General features: G+C 41.1%; 1 protein-coding gene across 1 annotated transcript in view; it reads right to left on the bottom strand.

Annotated features, from left to right (window-relative positions):
* The window catches only part of AFF1 (ALF transcription elongation factor 1), a 182,140-nt gene that overhangs the window by 89,799 nt on the left and 78,130 nt on the right, over positions 1-14,211 (bottom strand). Inside the window, exons 3-4 of the mRNA XM_058193874.1 lie at positions 5,310-5,430; positions 2,851-3,723 (exon numbers count right to left, since the gene is read on the bottom strand). Of these exons, the coding sequence (XP_058049857.1) occupies positions 2,851-3,723; positions 5,310-5,430 (994 nt within the window). The remainder of the gene's footprint in view (positions 1-2,850; positions 3,724-5,309; positions 5,431-14,211) is intronic.

Raw genomic sequence — 14,211 nt, 5'->3', positions numbered from 1 at the left:
AACATACATCACAGCCCATAAGCAATCGCACCTTTGCATTGCTTAGACACTTCCAGCTTATCTGCTATAACACCCAAGACCTCTGTTAAATCGTAATAGCACACAAAACAAAGAATATAAAATCATTCATCAATCAGGAAAGAAAGATTAATAATATATATTTTCATAACTTTGCACATGTGAATTTCCTTTGGTTGATTCAAGACGTTTGTTTTTAGAGCACAGAACTACTCAAAAGTCTGTATCCCAATAACAGAAAACATAATTTTTCTTAATCTAAAGCAGTGGTGGGTTTCAGAAATGCTTTAGATTGACAGAAATTGTTCGCACGCCTTCTGTGCATGCGCCCGGCCTCGAAAATGTGGCTAAATAAGACGGCATTATATCCGGGAAGGGGGGGGGTCGCCACTACTGGTTCACGCAAACCGGCGCAAACCAGCAGAATACCACCTCTGATCTAAAGTTAAGGGACATATATTTACAACCAACAAACGGAGCATAACTTTCTTGTACTAAATTCTCCATTCTTTGCACGTCGGAAAATTCTAAACTGGATGGTCTTATTGATCTCAACAGCTGTCAGGTTTTACTGCACAACTTTCCCACTATTTAGAAAACATTCTAACATTATAGAAATAGATAATTTTATAATGACTCCTCCATTATAAAGAGCAAAATAAATTAGGTTTCCCAATGAAGTATCCTTTGTATCACAACATGCTGAAGTCCAAATGTGTGGCTACTTGAATACTGGGAATTGGAAGAGATGTCAGCTTTTCAAGCAACCAGAAGACTGACACAGATTTAGTGTTTCTGCAGTACAAAGTGATTCATAACACAATTCTCCACAATAGATTAATAGGAAAGACAATTCCTGTGTTCAGCTGGAAAAGCTTCACTTTTCAGTGCTGCCAAGAGCTGAAAACCATCAACAGTTAATTCCCAGCTGCAAGTGACATACAAGCTTTGAAAATTCAATGAGCTAGTCATTATTTGATGAAAAAAGTGATGTCAAAGGAACACACAGGGGAGGCAGAATAGCATTTTGCGCACTGTTTTCTAGCAAAATCTCCATAGTATTCAACTCAATCGCAGTTAGCCCCATATCAAACCTAGGCTGAGCGCTTATCCTTGTTAATGGCAACACTGGGAAATCGATCCAAACTTTTCATTCCATTACTAATTCAAAATGCTTGATTCTGCAAACATTTTTTGAAAAATAAGTCTAGTTGGTTCTCCACTGTGTTTTAATTTTAACTGTTGCTTTGTTTCTTTAGTATTCTTGATCACTAATGCTTAAGAGCACAGCAGTGATTTTAATATATTATTTTAACTCTCTTTTATGATGTGGTTTGTGGAAGAAAGGTGGGGGGAGGGTGAAGAAACTTGCTCTAGTAAATCAGGGGTGTCAAACTCGATTTCATTGAGGGCCGCATCAGGGTTGTGTTTGTCCTCAAGGGGCCGGGGTAGGCGTGGCCAGGGTAGGCGTGCCCAGCTCGACCTCATTCCTGTTGGGGGCGCCTGTGGGGGTCCGAGCGCTCTGCCAGTGAAAACAGGCTCCCGCGTTCTGTTTTGAGTTGCCACGGCCTCCTGCAACCCTCTGCCAGTGAAAATGGATCTTGGCCCTCCCGAGCTCCGTTTTCACTGGCAGAGGGTTGCAAGAGGCTGTGGCAACTGAAAACAGACCTCGGGAGCCAGTTTTCATTGGCAGAAGCACCACGGGCTGGTCCATCGCTGTTTCTAGGGTGGCCTTGCAGGCCAGATCTAAGTACCCCACAGACCGGATCTGATCCCCGGGCCTTGAGTTTGACACCCCTGTAGTAAGTGAACAAGATCAAAACTATCTGGCTTAATTGTAGAAAAAAATATCCAGGAAGTTTGTAAGTGCTTGAGGCTTAATTCCCCATATACTATATAGAGTTCCAGATTTTTATTATAGACAATACAACAATAATAATTCCTGAAGTTGACAGCCAATTGAATCCTACTATTTACTAGAGATGCCACCTAACCCAAAAAAAGAAAAATGAATACAGCAGTGCATACATATATATACACACACACACAAACAGAACAAGCACACATACTGAAACTTTTGAGTGAGAAGTAGCATCACATTCTGGCCACCTTGTACAACAGTATAGTGAGCACCGGAGTGCTTGCTCAGATGAGTCTGGGAAACAAAATTATAATAGACATTGCCATCTGCCACTATCTGCCCTATTTAAAATATGTCAAAATGTATCCTTTAACACAGGGGGGCCCAACTCCTGGTCGTGAACTGGCACTAGTCCACGGCATGCCAGAAACTAGGCTGCGCAAACAAGTGAAGCCCCTCCATGGGATGCCAGCAGCATGTGAAACCACATCCCCTCCGGTCCACGGAAAAACCTCTCTCCACAGAACCGGTCCCTGGTGCCCAAAAGGTTTGGCGGGGGCACTGTTTTAACAGAAACAGGAAAAACACCTATTATATAGATATTATCCTATTGAGGATTATGACTATATGTCTCAGAATCCTCGACAAACTATCACATTCTCAGTTCCTGGTGGAAGAAGATGCTCCACTAAAAACACTCAGTTCTGCTGTCTTGCCTAAGTTTATGCATCCTTTGGTAAGGGTGAACTATTGAGTGCATAGAGCCACACTAGCACTGAGTAGCAACTGATTCTCATCTTAAAGAGCTCCATAAGAAGAACTTCTATGGAGCATGGTCCGTTCCGATTACTGTCCTACTTAAAAACGTATGACCATACTACAGCCTATGATTTGAATCTTAATTATACAAATAACTGTGTTTAGCTTTGAGGCCAACGCACAATCAAACCGAACACAGCTAGTACACCGACCTCAATTGGTTCCGCGGGTATTTTCAATTTGGGTAAGTTGGTCTTGACGTTGGTTTTTAAATTTGTTATTTTCCCATAGGACTGTTCCTGGTATTCCTCTGGCAGTGGCTTGAGTTCGGGTGACTCGTCTGGAGCCTGGTCTTGGCCATCCATTGGTCTAACGTAGGCAGTGGGTTTCTGTTGTATTGCACTGGTTTTTGATAAGGATGAGGGAAATGTCTGGCTGGAAAGATGAGCATTGACAGCTACAGTAGCGGTTGAAGTATCCTCGTTTTCATTATCACGTGTGCTGGTCAGGACCTCCTGAGATGGGGAGCTACTTTGCCCACGCTTTTCAGTCTTACTGCTGAGGGATCTGGAACTGACACACTGGCCGGAATGTAGAGGGGACAGAGGTGGTATAGGGGAAGACAACGTAGACAATAAGGGAGAAAGTTCCATAAGTGAGGGTCGCGTCTCAGGTGCAGTAGCTTTTTCAGTGGACTTTTTACTTTTCGGCAGACATCTACCACTTTGAAGTCCTTCAGTCTTGCAGCTTTTGGCAGGACCTGGCTTCTGATAGCTAGGCAATCCAGCGCTTTGTGAGGCTGGCTCCACCCTCGAGTGAATTTTTGGGTAGGAGCTGCCTCCAGACGGAACATCCGAGTTAAGAGGTCCCCCGTGTTTGCGATGGTGGCCGTGGTTCTGGAATGGGGTACCAGTCTTTTCAGGAAAGAGCGGGCGATCTGCTTTAGGCGGGGGGAAGAGAGGCATGACACTTGTAGGAATCCCTATGAAATTCTGATAGAACTGGTTGACGATGAGCTCTTTCATCTCTTCATAATTGCCAAACATTTTCTGAATTCGGCTAGACAATTCATCGGCTTTGTTATTCTGAAATGAGACAGAATGCCAAGGGGAAAAAAAGCAGTGAAGAAAAAAAAACAAGAAGAGCAAGAAAAAGCAGAAATAAGGTACGAAGCTATGAATTAAACCCAAAGAACTCATTGTCCATCAGCCTAAGAGCTCACTGATCAATTTGCAGCCGTAGCTCAGGTTTTCTAAGAACCTGCAAACTATAATGGCTTGCAGGGTGTTCTTTGTGCAAAGGTGCAATGTCATGCAACAAAAATTACTCCACTTCCTCCAGCAGTCCTTTGAGGGTATGCTGAGCCTTTTTAACACATTGCTGTTAAGGGAGAGGAGAGTACTCGAGTCCCAGAAAAGATATTTCTATTTTTTTAGGCAATAACCCAAAAATAGATGGAAAAGAAATGGCACCACAAATTGAATAAAATCTAAATATAGGTACCTTAATACCTATGTGGCAACAACAAAAAAGTGAATACTCCGTGCATTTGAAAAAGTATCGCATAGCTTTTGTATTCACTGGCCACAACAGTAAGGGGGGAGGGGGAAAAGACTAATTCTTGACAAGTTATCTTGATAAATCATTGGTCTATATAGAACTGCAATTTCTGGGAATAAACTATCTTAACTAGGAAAGGCTAGAGGTGAGGTCTGGCTTGGATTTTGGGCAAATGAAAGAATGGTTCAAGAATAAAATAGATATAAATTTTACAGAGGTTAATGGCCGTCACAATCATGGGTAGACAGCGATACTAAGGTCTGAAAAGGTGGGATTTATTTCTTTATTTACAGTATTTAGAGAATTTATATAGCCACCCATTTACTTTCAGAGACTCTGGGCAGCTTACAAAAAACAAAACAAACAAAATCTCAATATAAAAAGAGTGAAAACAATAACTGCAACCCCAACCCCTACCCCCGGCAACAACAACAATCAAAGAAGCCATTTAATGAACCCCATCCCACTCTGGGTCCCCCAGGCCCGTTGGCAAAACCAGGATCTTGCAAAAACATATCGAAATGGGGCCAGTCTAATCGCCACAGGCTTGATATTCCAAAGGGAGGGAGCCACCACGGAGAAGGCCCTTCTTCTGGGTTCCGCCAGATATACCTTTTGAGGAACGGTGACCCGCAACATTCCCTGCTTCTCTGTTCCAGTGGATCAGGTGGATGTAACCAGGAAGAGATGGTCCTGCAGATAACCTGGCCATGTAGAGCTTTAAAGGTGACAACCGGTGCCTTGAACTGCACCCAGAAGCAAATCTGCAACCCGCAAAAGAGATGACACATGTGCACACACCTGGGTCTGCACAAAACCATATGGGCTGCTGCATTTTGAACCAACTGGAACTTCTGGGTGCTTTTCAAGGGCGGCCCCATGTAGAGCACGTTGCAATAGTCAAGATGGGAGGTGACTAGGATAAATGTCTTTAAGTTTTGTAAAAGCTTAAGCTACCCATACTGTGTATTGCAAAAAAAAACAAACCACTGGCTTAGCATGAAAGATAGACCAAATCTAACTTTCAAATCCTCTTAAAACAAAGAGGGAAACTGGAAAATATAAAACTATCAGCTCACTCTATGATATAACGGAGATATGTTGTGGATACCTTGTAGGGCGCTCCAAAAAGGGGAATATCTGCAGGGAACGCTTCTCTCTCCTGATGAGCTTCCTGATTTCGCCTTTCTTTTGCTTGAATGCGGAGCAAATTTCTCTCTTCATTGTACAAGCTGTTGGGAGAACAAGCATTTCATCATGAAAGCAAAACATTTTCTTTCAACTGACATTTTTAAGAATTTCAAAGGAAGTTGGGTAATTCAGCAACTCCGGAAACTTGCACATAACGGTTAGCTTCACAACACCGCATATATCCACTTTTCTATAGACATACAGGTAGATATGCAGAAAAACCTTTAGGGGGAAAAAATAGCAAATCTCTGAATGGCTGTATTTTCCAAGGTTACCAAATCATTGTTCAATGTGGCTTTGTAATTTTGAAGGTTGCATATCTATTCATGATGATCTTCATTTCAGCCACTTTTTGGATTCAATACTTTAAGGGAATAACAGCTGTCTTGCTCACAGGGTGAATGGAACAGGTTAATATTCTAAATTGAATCAAGAAGAGTTGCTTACTACAGCAATACAAGATCCAGTTCAGGTTTGAAACTTACACAACTTATCTGATACAGTAAGCAGTTGGGTAGAGGGAAGGAATGTTATGATATATGCAACAGCTTCTAAACTGTACACAATTTCAACACCCATCTTAACAAATTTCACAACAGCTGTCTTTGTGTCTTAAGGCACAAGAATATCCAAGAAGGATAATGCCCTCGTATTTACATGCTCATAAGTAGTTATTGCTCTTCCATCTTACAAAAGGTCACTTTTAAATGCTGCTCTATTTCTAATCTTTAAGAAAAGATTAAACAAGAAGAAATAGATTCTGAAATTTTCCTAAATCAGGGTTTTCCACGACTGAATGAACTGGCTTTTTCCCTTCTAATGCTTTATTCTAAGGATGACATGATAGCAGTATTCTAGTATTTGAGACGCTGCCACAAAGAAGAGGAGGTCAACTTATTTTCCAAAGCACCTGAAGGCAAGACAGGAAACAATGGATGGAAACTAATCAAGGAGACATGCAACCTGGAATTATGGAGTTACTTCCTAACAGTGAGGACAAGTAACCAGTGGGAGAGTTTGCCTTCAGAAATCGTGGGCGCTCCATCACTGGAGATTTTTAAGAAGAGACTGGACAGCCTGCTTGTCTGAAATGGTATAGAGCATGGGTGTCAAACTTGATTGTGTCACGTGATGTATCTTGACATGGGGGTTTTTTTCCTTTGTGGAGCCGGGGTGGGCGTGGCCTGCACGTGACGCATCTGGCCCACAGGTTGCCAGTTTGACACCTTTGGCATAGTCTCTCCAGGGGGTTGGACTAGAAGACCTCCAAAGTCACTTCCAGCTCTATTTTGATTGATATTCTATTACAGTTTTTTTTTAAAAAGGGGAGGGAACATTTCATAGGTAAAGAGCATGCAGGATAGCCCTGACCTATGGCCTCTTTCTATATGGCCTCATATATCCCATCTCCTCTCCTTTAATCTCCCTCCATATATATATCCTTCAGTGTTCAGGTTTTCCAGCTCTCCTCCCAATGCAAATGTTGACCACTTGGATAACAAATGGCAAATGTTGGTGGATCGCTCTCTGAAAAGAGGCTCAGTTTTCATCCACCATAATGAAATTTCAGTGTTTCCTTAAGCTCCTACCCTAACATAAAAGCTATGGTTTGTCAGCATTTTTCTGCAGAGATCTGCTTTCATGCAGAGATCATGAAAGCTGCAACAAATCCTGTTCCCCAAACAATGGCCTCTTTTGGTTTTCATCCTTGGATTGAATGTGCAGTTTTACTACATGCAGGGTAGAGGGAAAGGAGCTGCAGTTTTTTCGACCATTTTCGGTGCAAGCAAGTTCATTGACAAAGCCTCCGAATGTTGATATATACGTGAACCTTATCCTTTAAACCAACCCTTTCTCCACAAGAAGAATAAAAGACAGATATGCAATATCAGGAAAAACAAGGTTATGTAAGAAACCTGGCACGGTTCTATGGGAAGCACAATCTGATCTGTACTTTTTCTTCTGCTTTCAATATTTTTAGCTATATTCATTTACAACACCTAGTGGTGTTAACACTGCAGCATTCAGCCAACCTTGACTGATCTTGGGGAGAGAGAAAAAAGACTAAACAGATGAACAGTATGGGTGACTACCAGAACCCTAAGTTGTTTTTAAAAAAAAGAATATTATAATTTTGGAAAAGACAGTAGAAAACCAATTCCATAATGTTGCTTGGGGGAGGGGGGGCGAAGTATCTAGGTAGTTTGGCAGAATTAAGCTTGACTGAAAAGGGAGGCCGCTTTATCAATTTTAGAGGTGTAAATTAATCAGTAAGGATTCCCAGGTCTTATCATATTCAATAACATTACCATATCTATGGTTAAGATTGCAAATAAAGGCTGGGGGGTGGGGGGGGGGAAGGAAAGGTGATCATATGCCCTAGCTTCAGCCTAATCCTACAGAGTGGATTACATGGCGTTTTTTTTAATTGTTGGTGTCAGATTAAATTCATAAAATACACTTAAGATACTGGGTAGACATCCGGAATGTTTTAACTACAGCACAGTGAAGTGACTTCTTGCCAATCCTTTAGTGCCATTTATAGCCCTTTAAAAAAAAACCTCACTTTTCACGACCCTGTAATCCCTTAATTTGGGGTAGAGTAAATGGAGCTGAGCATTTACTGGCCAGACACCTTTCTTGATGCCAAGCAGAGTTCACAGCAGATATTTGTTCTCTACATCCTAGGATGTATCTAGGAAATCCTAGGAAATATCTGCTGCTACCTAGGTTTGAACTCTCAACCTTCCGAGTGGGAGGCAAGCGTCTTCACCACTAGGCCACCACACCGCTCATATATCTACAGCCCTTTCTACTGATCAAAATTGTAAGAATGAATGCCATCAGCTTTAGTAAGTTTCTTTTCTGTGCATCAAATTGTGCCTGCATGAAGGCATAACTCTACAGAATTATCAATAGTAATAGCAAACAGAGATTGTAGTTATCATTAAATAATTTTAACTCACCTTTTTATTCCCAATAGGACAAAGTGTATTCCCTATTGTCAAAGTTACTCAAAGTAAAATTTCTGCATATTTATCTGTCCTCCATTATTCCCCTCTTGATAGTTATACCTCTTGATAATAATCTCATAGTGTTTAGGTTAGGCTGATAAAACAGTCCAATTCATAACTAATGAAAATGGCTTCCATAAAGAGCTTTCTTTACTACATATCAATGCTTTTCAACTGTCATTATTGCTAAAAAAATATTAGCAGAGTAACTAGCAGTGTCTCAGTTTGGGAGACTGGTGAGATTTTCATGCTGGGAGAATCTTATCAATAAAGACAGCTTTTGTTCTACTGCAATCTTTGTTTGAGAGGATATTTGGAAAGAAGAGAATATTATGTGCTATTTGGATGCTTTGGTTGCTTTTAATATCTTTTTAAACAGAAAAACCAAGTGTTCCACTTTAAAAAAACACACAAGAATTTGATATGAATAGAATCTACATTCTTTTGCTAGACCAATTTCCTCTCATTTTCGTTTTTAGAGTACTTAGGTATTTTTTAATATAGGAAATTTATTATAGTCCACTGGTCACAAGAGAGTTACAGATTCAAGGCACCTGGAATGATTTCATCGCAGCCACACCAAAAGCAGTTAGATCAGGGGTATCAAACTCGTGGCCCACGAGCCAGATGCGTCACGTGCTCGCCAGTTTAGCAAAGGGGGGAAATTCCCGATACGTCACGTGACACCGCCATGACGGCACCAGTTTGACACCCCCGAGTTAGATGGTTTGCTTCTTTAGATATTGAATCATAACATAGCAATAGCACTTAGACTTATATACCGCTTCATAGTGCTTTTACAGCCTTCTCTAAGTGGTTTACAGAGTTGGCATATTGTCCCCAACAAGCTGGGTCTTCATTTTACCCACTTCAGAAAGATGGAAGGCTGAGTCAACCTTGAGCCTGTTGAGATTAAATCTGCCAAATTGTAGGCAGGCAGCAGGCAGCAGCAGTAGCCTGCAGTAGCGCGTTCTCACCACTGCGCCACTACGGCTCTTAATCCCTTTGCAATTCTATGGCTCCATATTACAGTGATTTTATTATGGCTTCATCTTAATTTAATATATTATCTCCTATATTGTATTGTCCACATAATATAAGTGTGCGCGCATGTGCGCTGATACGTTTATTTAAACTACATTTGTATATCAGTGATTGCATGACTTCTGTAGATGCCATACATTAAATAAATAAAATAAACTGGTTAGAGGAGAAAGTAAATAATTCACCTGAATTCAGGCTAGATGAGGAACATTTACTATAAAATTTCCATTGGTGAAGAGAAATTGCTACCTTATGCAATAGAAATGAAGTTAATAGCATATAAACTGATTGCTAGTTGGGTGTAATATGTTGCTGGCTGGAATACAGTTATAGATACCGTATTTGGCCAAAAATAAGAACCTGTCTTATATTTTTTTGAACCCTGAAATAAGCGCTTGGCCTTATTGCCATGCACTCAAAAGCCCAATTGGGCTTATTATCAGGGGATGTCTTATTTTGGAGGAAACAGGGTACTTCATTGATCACATCTGAAACTCATTTCTCAAGATATCTTACCCTGAGAAAGAACAGGAAGATCCAACAACTCAATCTACACAAAATGGCACACCCACAGCAAATATGTACAAATCACTAGCATTATAGAGCCTTCTCAAGAGAATACTTAATGCTTTTCTGTACTGTGCCAATTTTAGATGATGTGGAATTAAGGAAACTGCAACCATTCAAGCCACCAGAAGGCTGCAAATTGACTGCACAGAGGCAAAGGAGCTATTTTCTGCTTTTAAATGACAGGGGTTTTCAACTAAGAAGCAAAATATGGAAAAAGTACACTGCTTATTTTCATTTGAGAGCTGAAATTTGAATGAACTAACTGCTTCATGGCACAAATAGTAACATTAACCAAACTGGGATGGAAAGTAGTGTAGAAGAGGCTCTACAGATGAATTAGTCATAAGCTTAAAGCCAAGTTTGGTTTAAATTCACTACTTCATTTCCTTGTTTGCTTCTTAATGAAGAATATGGGCAATGATTATGTGCCATAAAGTTACTGACCACTCTTGGCTACCATACAGATAAGAATTTTCTCCAGGATAAAATGAGGTATATTACTGATTTATGAAAAGATATAGTTACTGCCTCAAATTTTAATTCAAGTAACTACCGCTGGTAGTAGTAGTTCCTATTACTACATGGTGAATGGGCCAACTCATCATGGCCATATTGCCACAGCCAACCCGGTACAGCCATCTCGCCACGGGACATTCTACGAGGGATAACTCAACACAATAAATGTTATCTGCCACTGTTTCTTCAACGTTATTTCCATTGGTAAAAATAAAAATAATGTGGAAGAAATAGTGGTGGATAACATTTATTGCATTGAGTTATTCTGCACGGATCATCCCATGGCGAGTTGTCCAACGGCAAGTTGGCCACGCCAGACTGGCTATAGTGAAATGGCTGTTGCGATGGCCATGGTAAGATGGCCACAGCGAGTGGGACATGGCAGAATTATATTAAACCCTGCTTATGCAAAATAGGCTAAGTCTCTGCCTGCATGTCTTCCAAATATCTGCCTTGCCACTACCATGCTGGTTAAAGACAATTATGGATAAAAAAAGGAAATGAAGCCAAAGCTCTACTGTGCTTACAATATAGCTGCCATACTAAAATAAGCAAGAAATATAATTAACTCTTCCCATCTTCTCACAGCTTCCAAAAGATAAGAAAAAGCCCAATTAGACCACATTCAATTACCGTATATACTCGAGTATAAGCCGAGTTTTTCAGCACGTTTTTTGTGCTGAAAAACGTCCCCTCGGCTTATACTCGGGTCTATACGGCTTATACTCGAGTTTGTTTTTTTTTAAGCCCCTCGGCTTATACTCGAGTATATACGGCTTATACTCGAGTTGTTGTTTTTTTTTCTTTTTTCACATTTTACCGGACGGCGCGGGGAAGCCCTGCCGGTGCAGTGAGAGGGCGGGGCGGGGGAGCCGCCAGCCTTCTCAGCTGAGGGAGGGAGGGTTTCCCCAACCGGTAGGTGCCTCATTTCCCACCCTCGGCTTATACTCGAGTCCCCAGTTTACCCCAGTTTTTGGGGTAAAATTGGGGACCTCGGCTTATACTCGGATCGGCTTATATTCGAGTATATACGGTATATCACTTAAAAATAAGTGGGATGATGTACCTCTGAAAATAAGTGGAAATATCTTACTTCACTTTGATTCTTAATTTGATATATATCTATATATCATAGCATATATAAAATAATAAAAATAATAATCTACTCTTAATTCTTTTGTATAAACAATTTTGGCTAGTGGAAAACCTTGAAGCACTACTGCATAACACGTTTTTGTTTTATATACTGACTAAAGCCTTCCAATCCATTTTTCTTTCAGATACCCAAATTAAATAATTTTCCAAAATTGTGTTTGATACATTATATTTTAGCATACTGAAACTGACAGCTGTGGCACATGCATAAATATAGTATGGTAGGCTTGAGGCATATTAAGCTAAGGATTGATTTGCTTTTCAGAAAACCAGTCAAGTACTAAAATTAAGTACTCAAGCACTAAAATTTAGATGTCAAAAGTTCAGTGAGGAAAACTGAACTGTAGTCTTTAAGAGCAGCATGTTACTGCAAAACAGAATTTTCTGAAGAGTGTCTGGCATTCTCGATACTGCAATTCTGTTAAACTTTTCAAACACAGTTTTTCATCTACAGCCTACAGTTAATTTGGGATACTATTACATAGCTTTATGCTTTATTTTTTGTAAATCATTACAGTTTTATTTTCATAGTGCATATTGTTGTCACAACTGTGGGCGGCATACGGAATAAAAAAAACATGATACAAAATTAGGAGAGATTAAATAAAATTAAAAAACGGAAGACATGGGGATGAGGGTCTTCTCTCTATCTCAGGGGTGTTAAAGTCGCATTGTCAAGGCGGCATAGTGTGACTTATCGCAAGCTTTTCCCCCTTCGCTAAACCAGGTGTGGGTGTGGCCAGTGTGACGCATTCAGCCCATGGGCCGCGAATTTGACAGCCCTGCTCTATCCCATCAGCCACCCTTTACAATAGAGCACCCTATCAGGGCTCCAGACCAACTGTCAGAGCCAGGTTTTAAGGTTCTTCTGGAAGGCCAGGAATGTAGGGGCCAACCTCATCTCCGGTGGAAGAATATTCCAAAGGGCAGGGGGCACAGCAACAAAGGCTCTTCTCAACCCCCACAGCTGAAATTCTTTGGCAGATAGGGTGTGAAGTAGGCTTCTTCCGATGGAGTGAATGAACAGACCAACCCCATTGAAGCCAGATGACTCCTCTGATACCCTGGACCCATGCCATAAAGGGCATTGTGATGTTATGATTAAAAAGGCATCATGATTTTAACACTGTTGTATAATTTTTATTCTGTGCCCAGTTGTACTAAGGGCCATTGGTTTCATTCTTGCCACAGTGAAGAAAAGAAAGAGAGAAGTCGTGAGGAAACAAAACACACGCGCTACGTTATTTCTGGTCAAATACACAGCACTTTTTCCTCACGAAATATGTAACAGCAGAAAACCATCAAATATGATCAATTCTCACTACAAGCTACATCCTGCCGTGAGAAGCACTATTGTCAGTTTTCTCAAAAACCCCTCCTTCCATCTTTTCAGAAAACCCAGTGTTATTTGAAAAATAAATAAAACAAAATTCCTCCCGATATATAGCTCATGAGATGAGTCATCCAAACTCCTATTTTGTTTCTTATTGAAATCTTGATGGAAGAAACTTCTAGCAATGAGAAGTCACCATTCAAAATATTCGCAAAGCGTCTGATGCAGTTGCGAATTCAGTCTCGTTTCCCTGGATGGTTGGCACTTCCCTCCAGTCCTGCTGCTTTTCATCTAGCAGTCAAGGTGACCATCTGTTCTTCTCTCACTGCAGCTTGGCTGAGCCTCTCCTTACAATGTCCATGAATGTATCTTGGCAAGGCAAGATTAAGAAATGCCCTCTAGGTATTTCTGGACTGTTTGAAATATAAGGTACCTTTTACTGTGGCTGTGTAGATATGGAACATAAAACACATTGGATAGTCTAGAGCCATGATGGTGAACCAGTGGTATGCAAAGCCATGTGGCCCGGCACATGCAGCCTTGCCTGTTTGTCTTCCGGGTTTCTGGCATGCATGTGCCCGTGACAATCAGCGGTCCTTTACATGCATGGCAGTGCCGAAAACCAGTGTGCGCATGCGCACTGGCCAGCTGATTGTCGGGTGTGCATGCATGCCAGAACCCAGAAGTTCAGATTTTCTGGAGCGTGATCCCTTTATGCGTGCACCAGTGCCAAAAACTGGCCTGCGCATGCGTACTGGCCAGCTAATCGTTGGGTGCGCATGCGTGCTAGAACCCAGAAATTTGGTTTTTCTGGAGCGTGGCCCCAATGAGCACAAAGTTTCCATGCTACCTTTTCAGCACTCGGTGCTGAAAAAGTTCGCCATCACTGGTCTAGAGAAAAGAAGGACTGGGGGGACATGATAGCAGTATTCCAGTATTTGAGAGGTTGCCACAAAGAGGAGGGGATCAGTTTATTTTCCAAAGCACCAGAGGGGGCAGGACAAGAAATAATGGATGGAAACTAATTAAGGAGAGAAGCAACCTGGAATTAATTAAAGAGAAACTTCCTAAGAGTGAGGGCAATTAACCAGTGGAACAGCTTGCCTCCAGAAGTTGTGGGTGCTTCATCACTGGAGATTTTTAAGAAGAGACTTTAAAGTCACTTGTCTGAAATGGTATAGGGTCTCCTG

The sequence above is a fragment of the Ahaetulla prasina genome, chromosome 8, assembly GCF_028640845.1.
Source record: "Ahaetulla prasina isolate Xishuangbanna chromosome 8, ASM2864084v1, whole genome shotgun sequence".
NCBI lineage: Eukaryota > Metazoa > Chordata > Lepidosauria > Squamata > Colubridae > Ahaetulla > Ahaetulla prasina.
The sequence above is the reverse complement of the archived record's forward strand: the minus strand, read 5'-3'. Positions and strand labels throughout refer to the sequence as shown.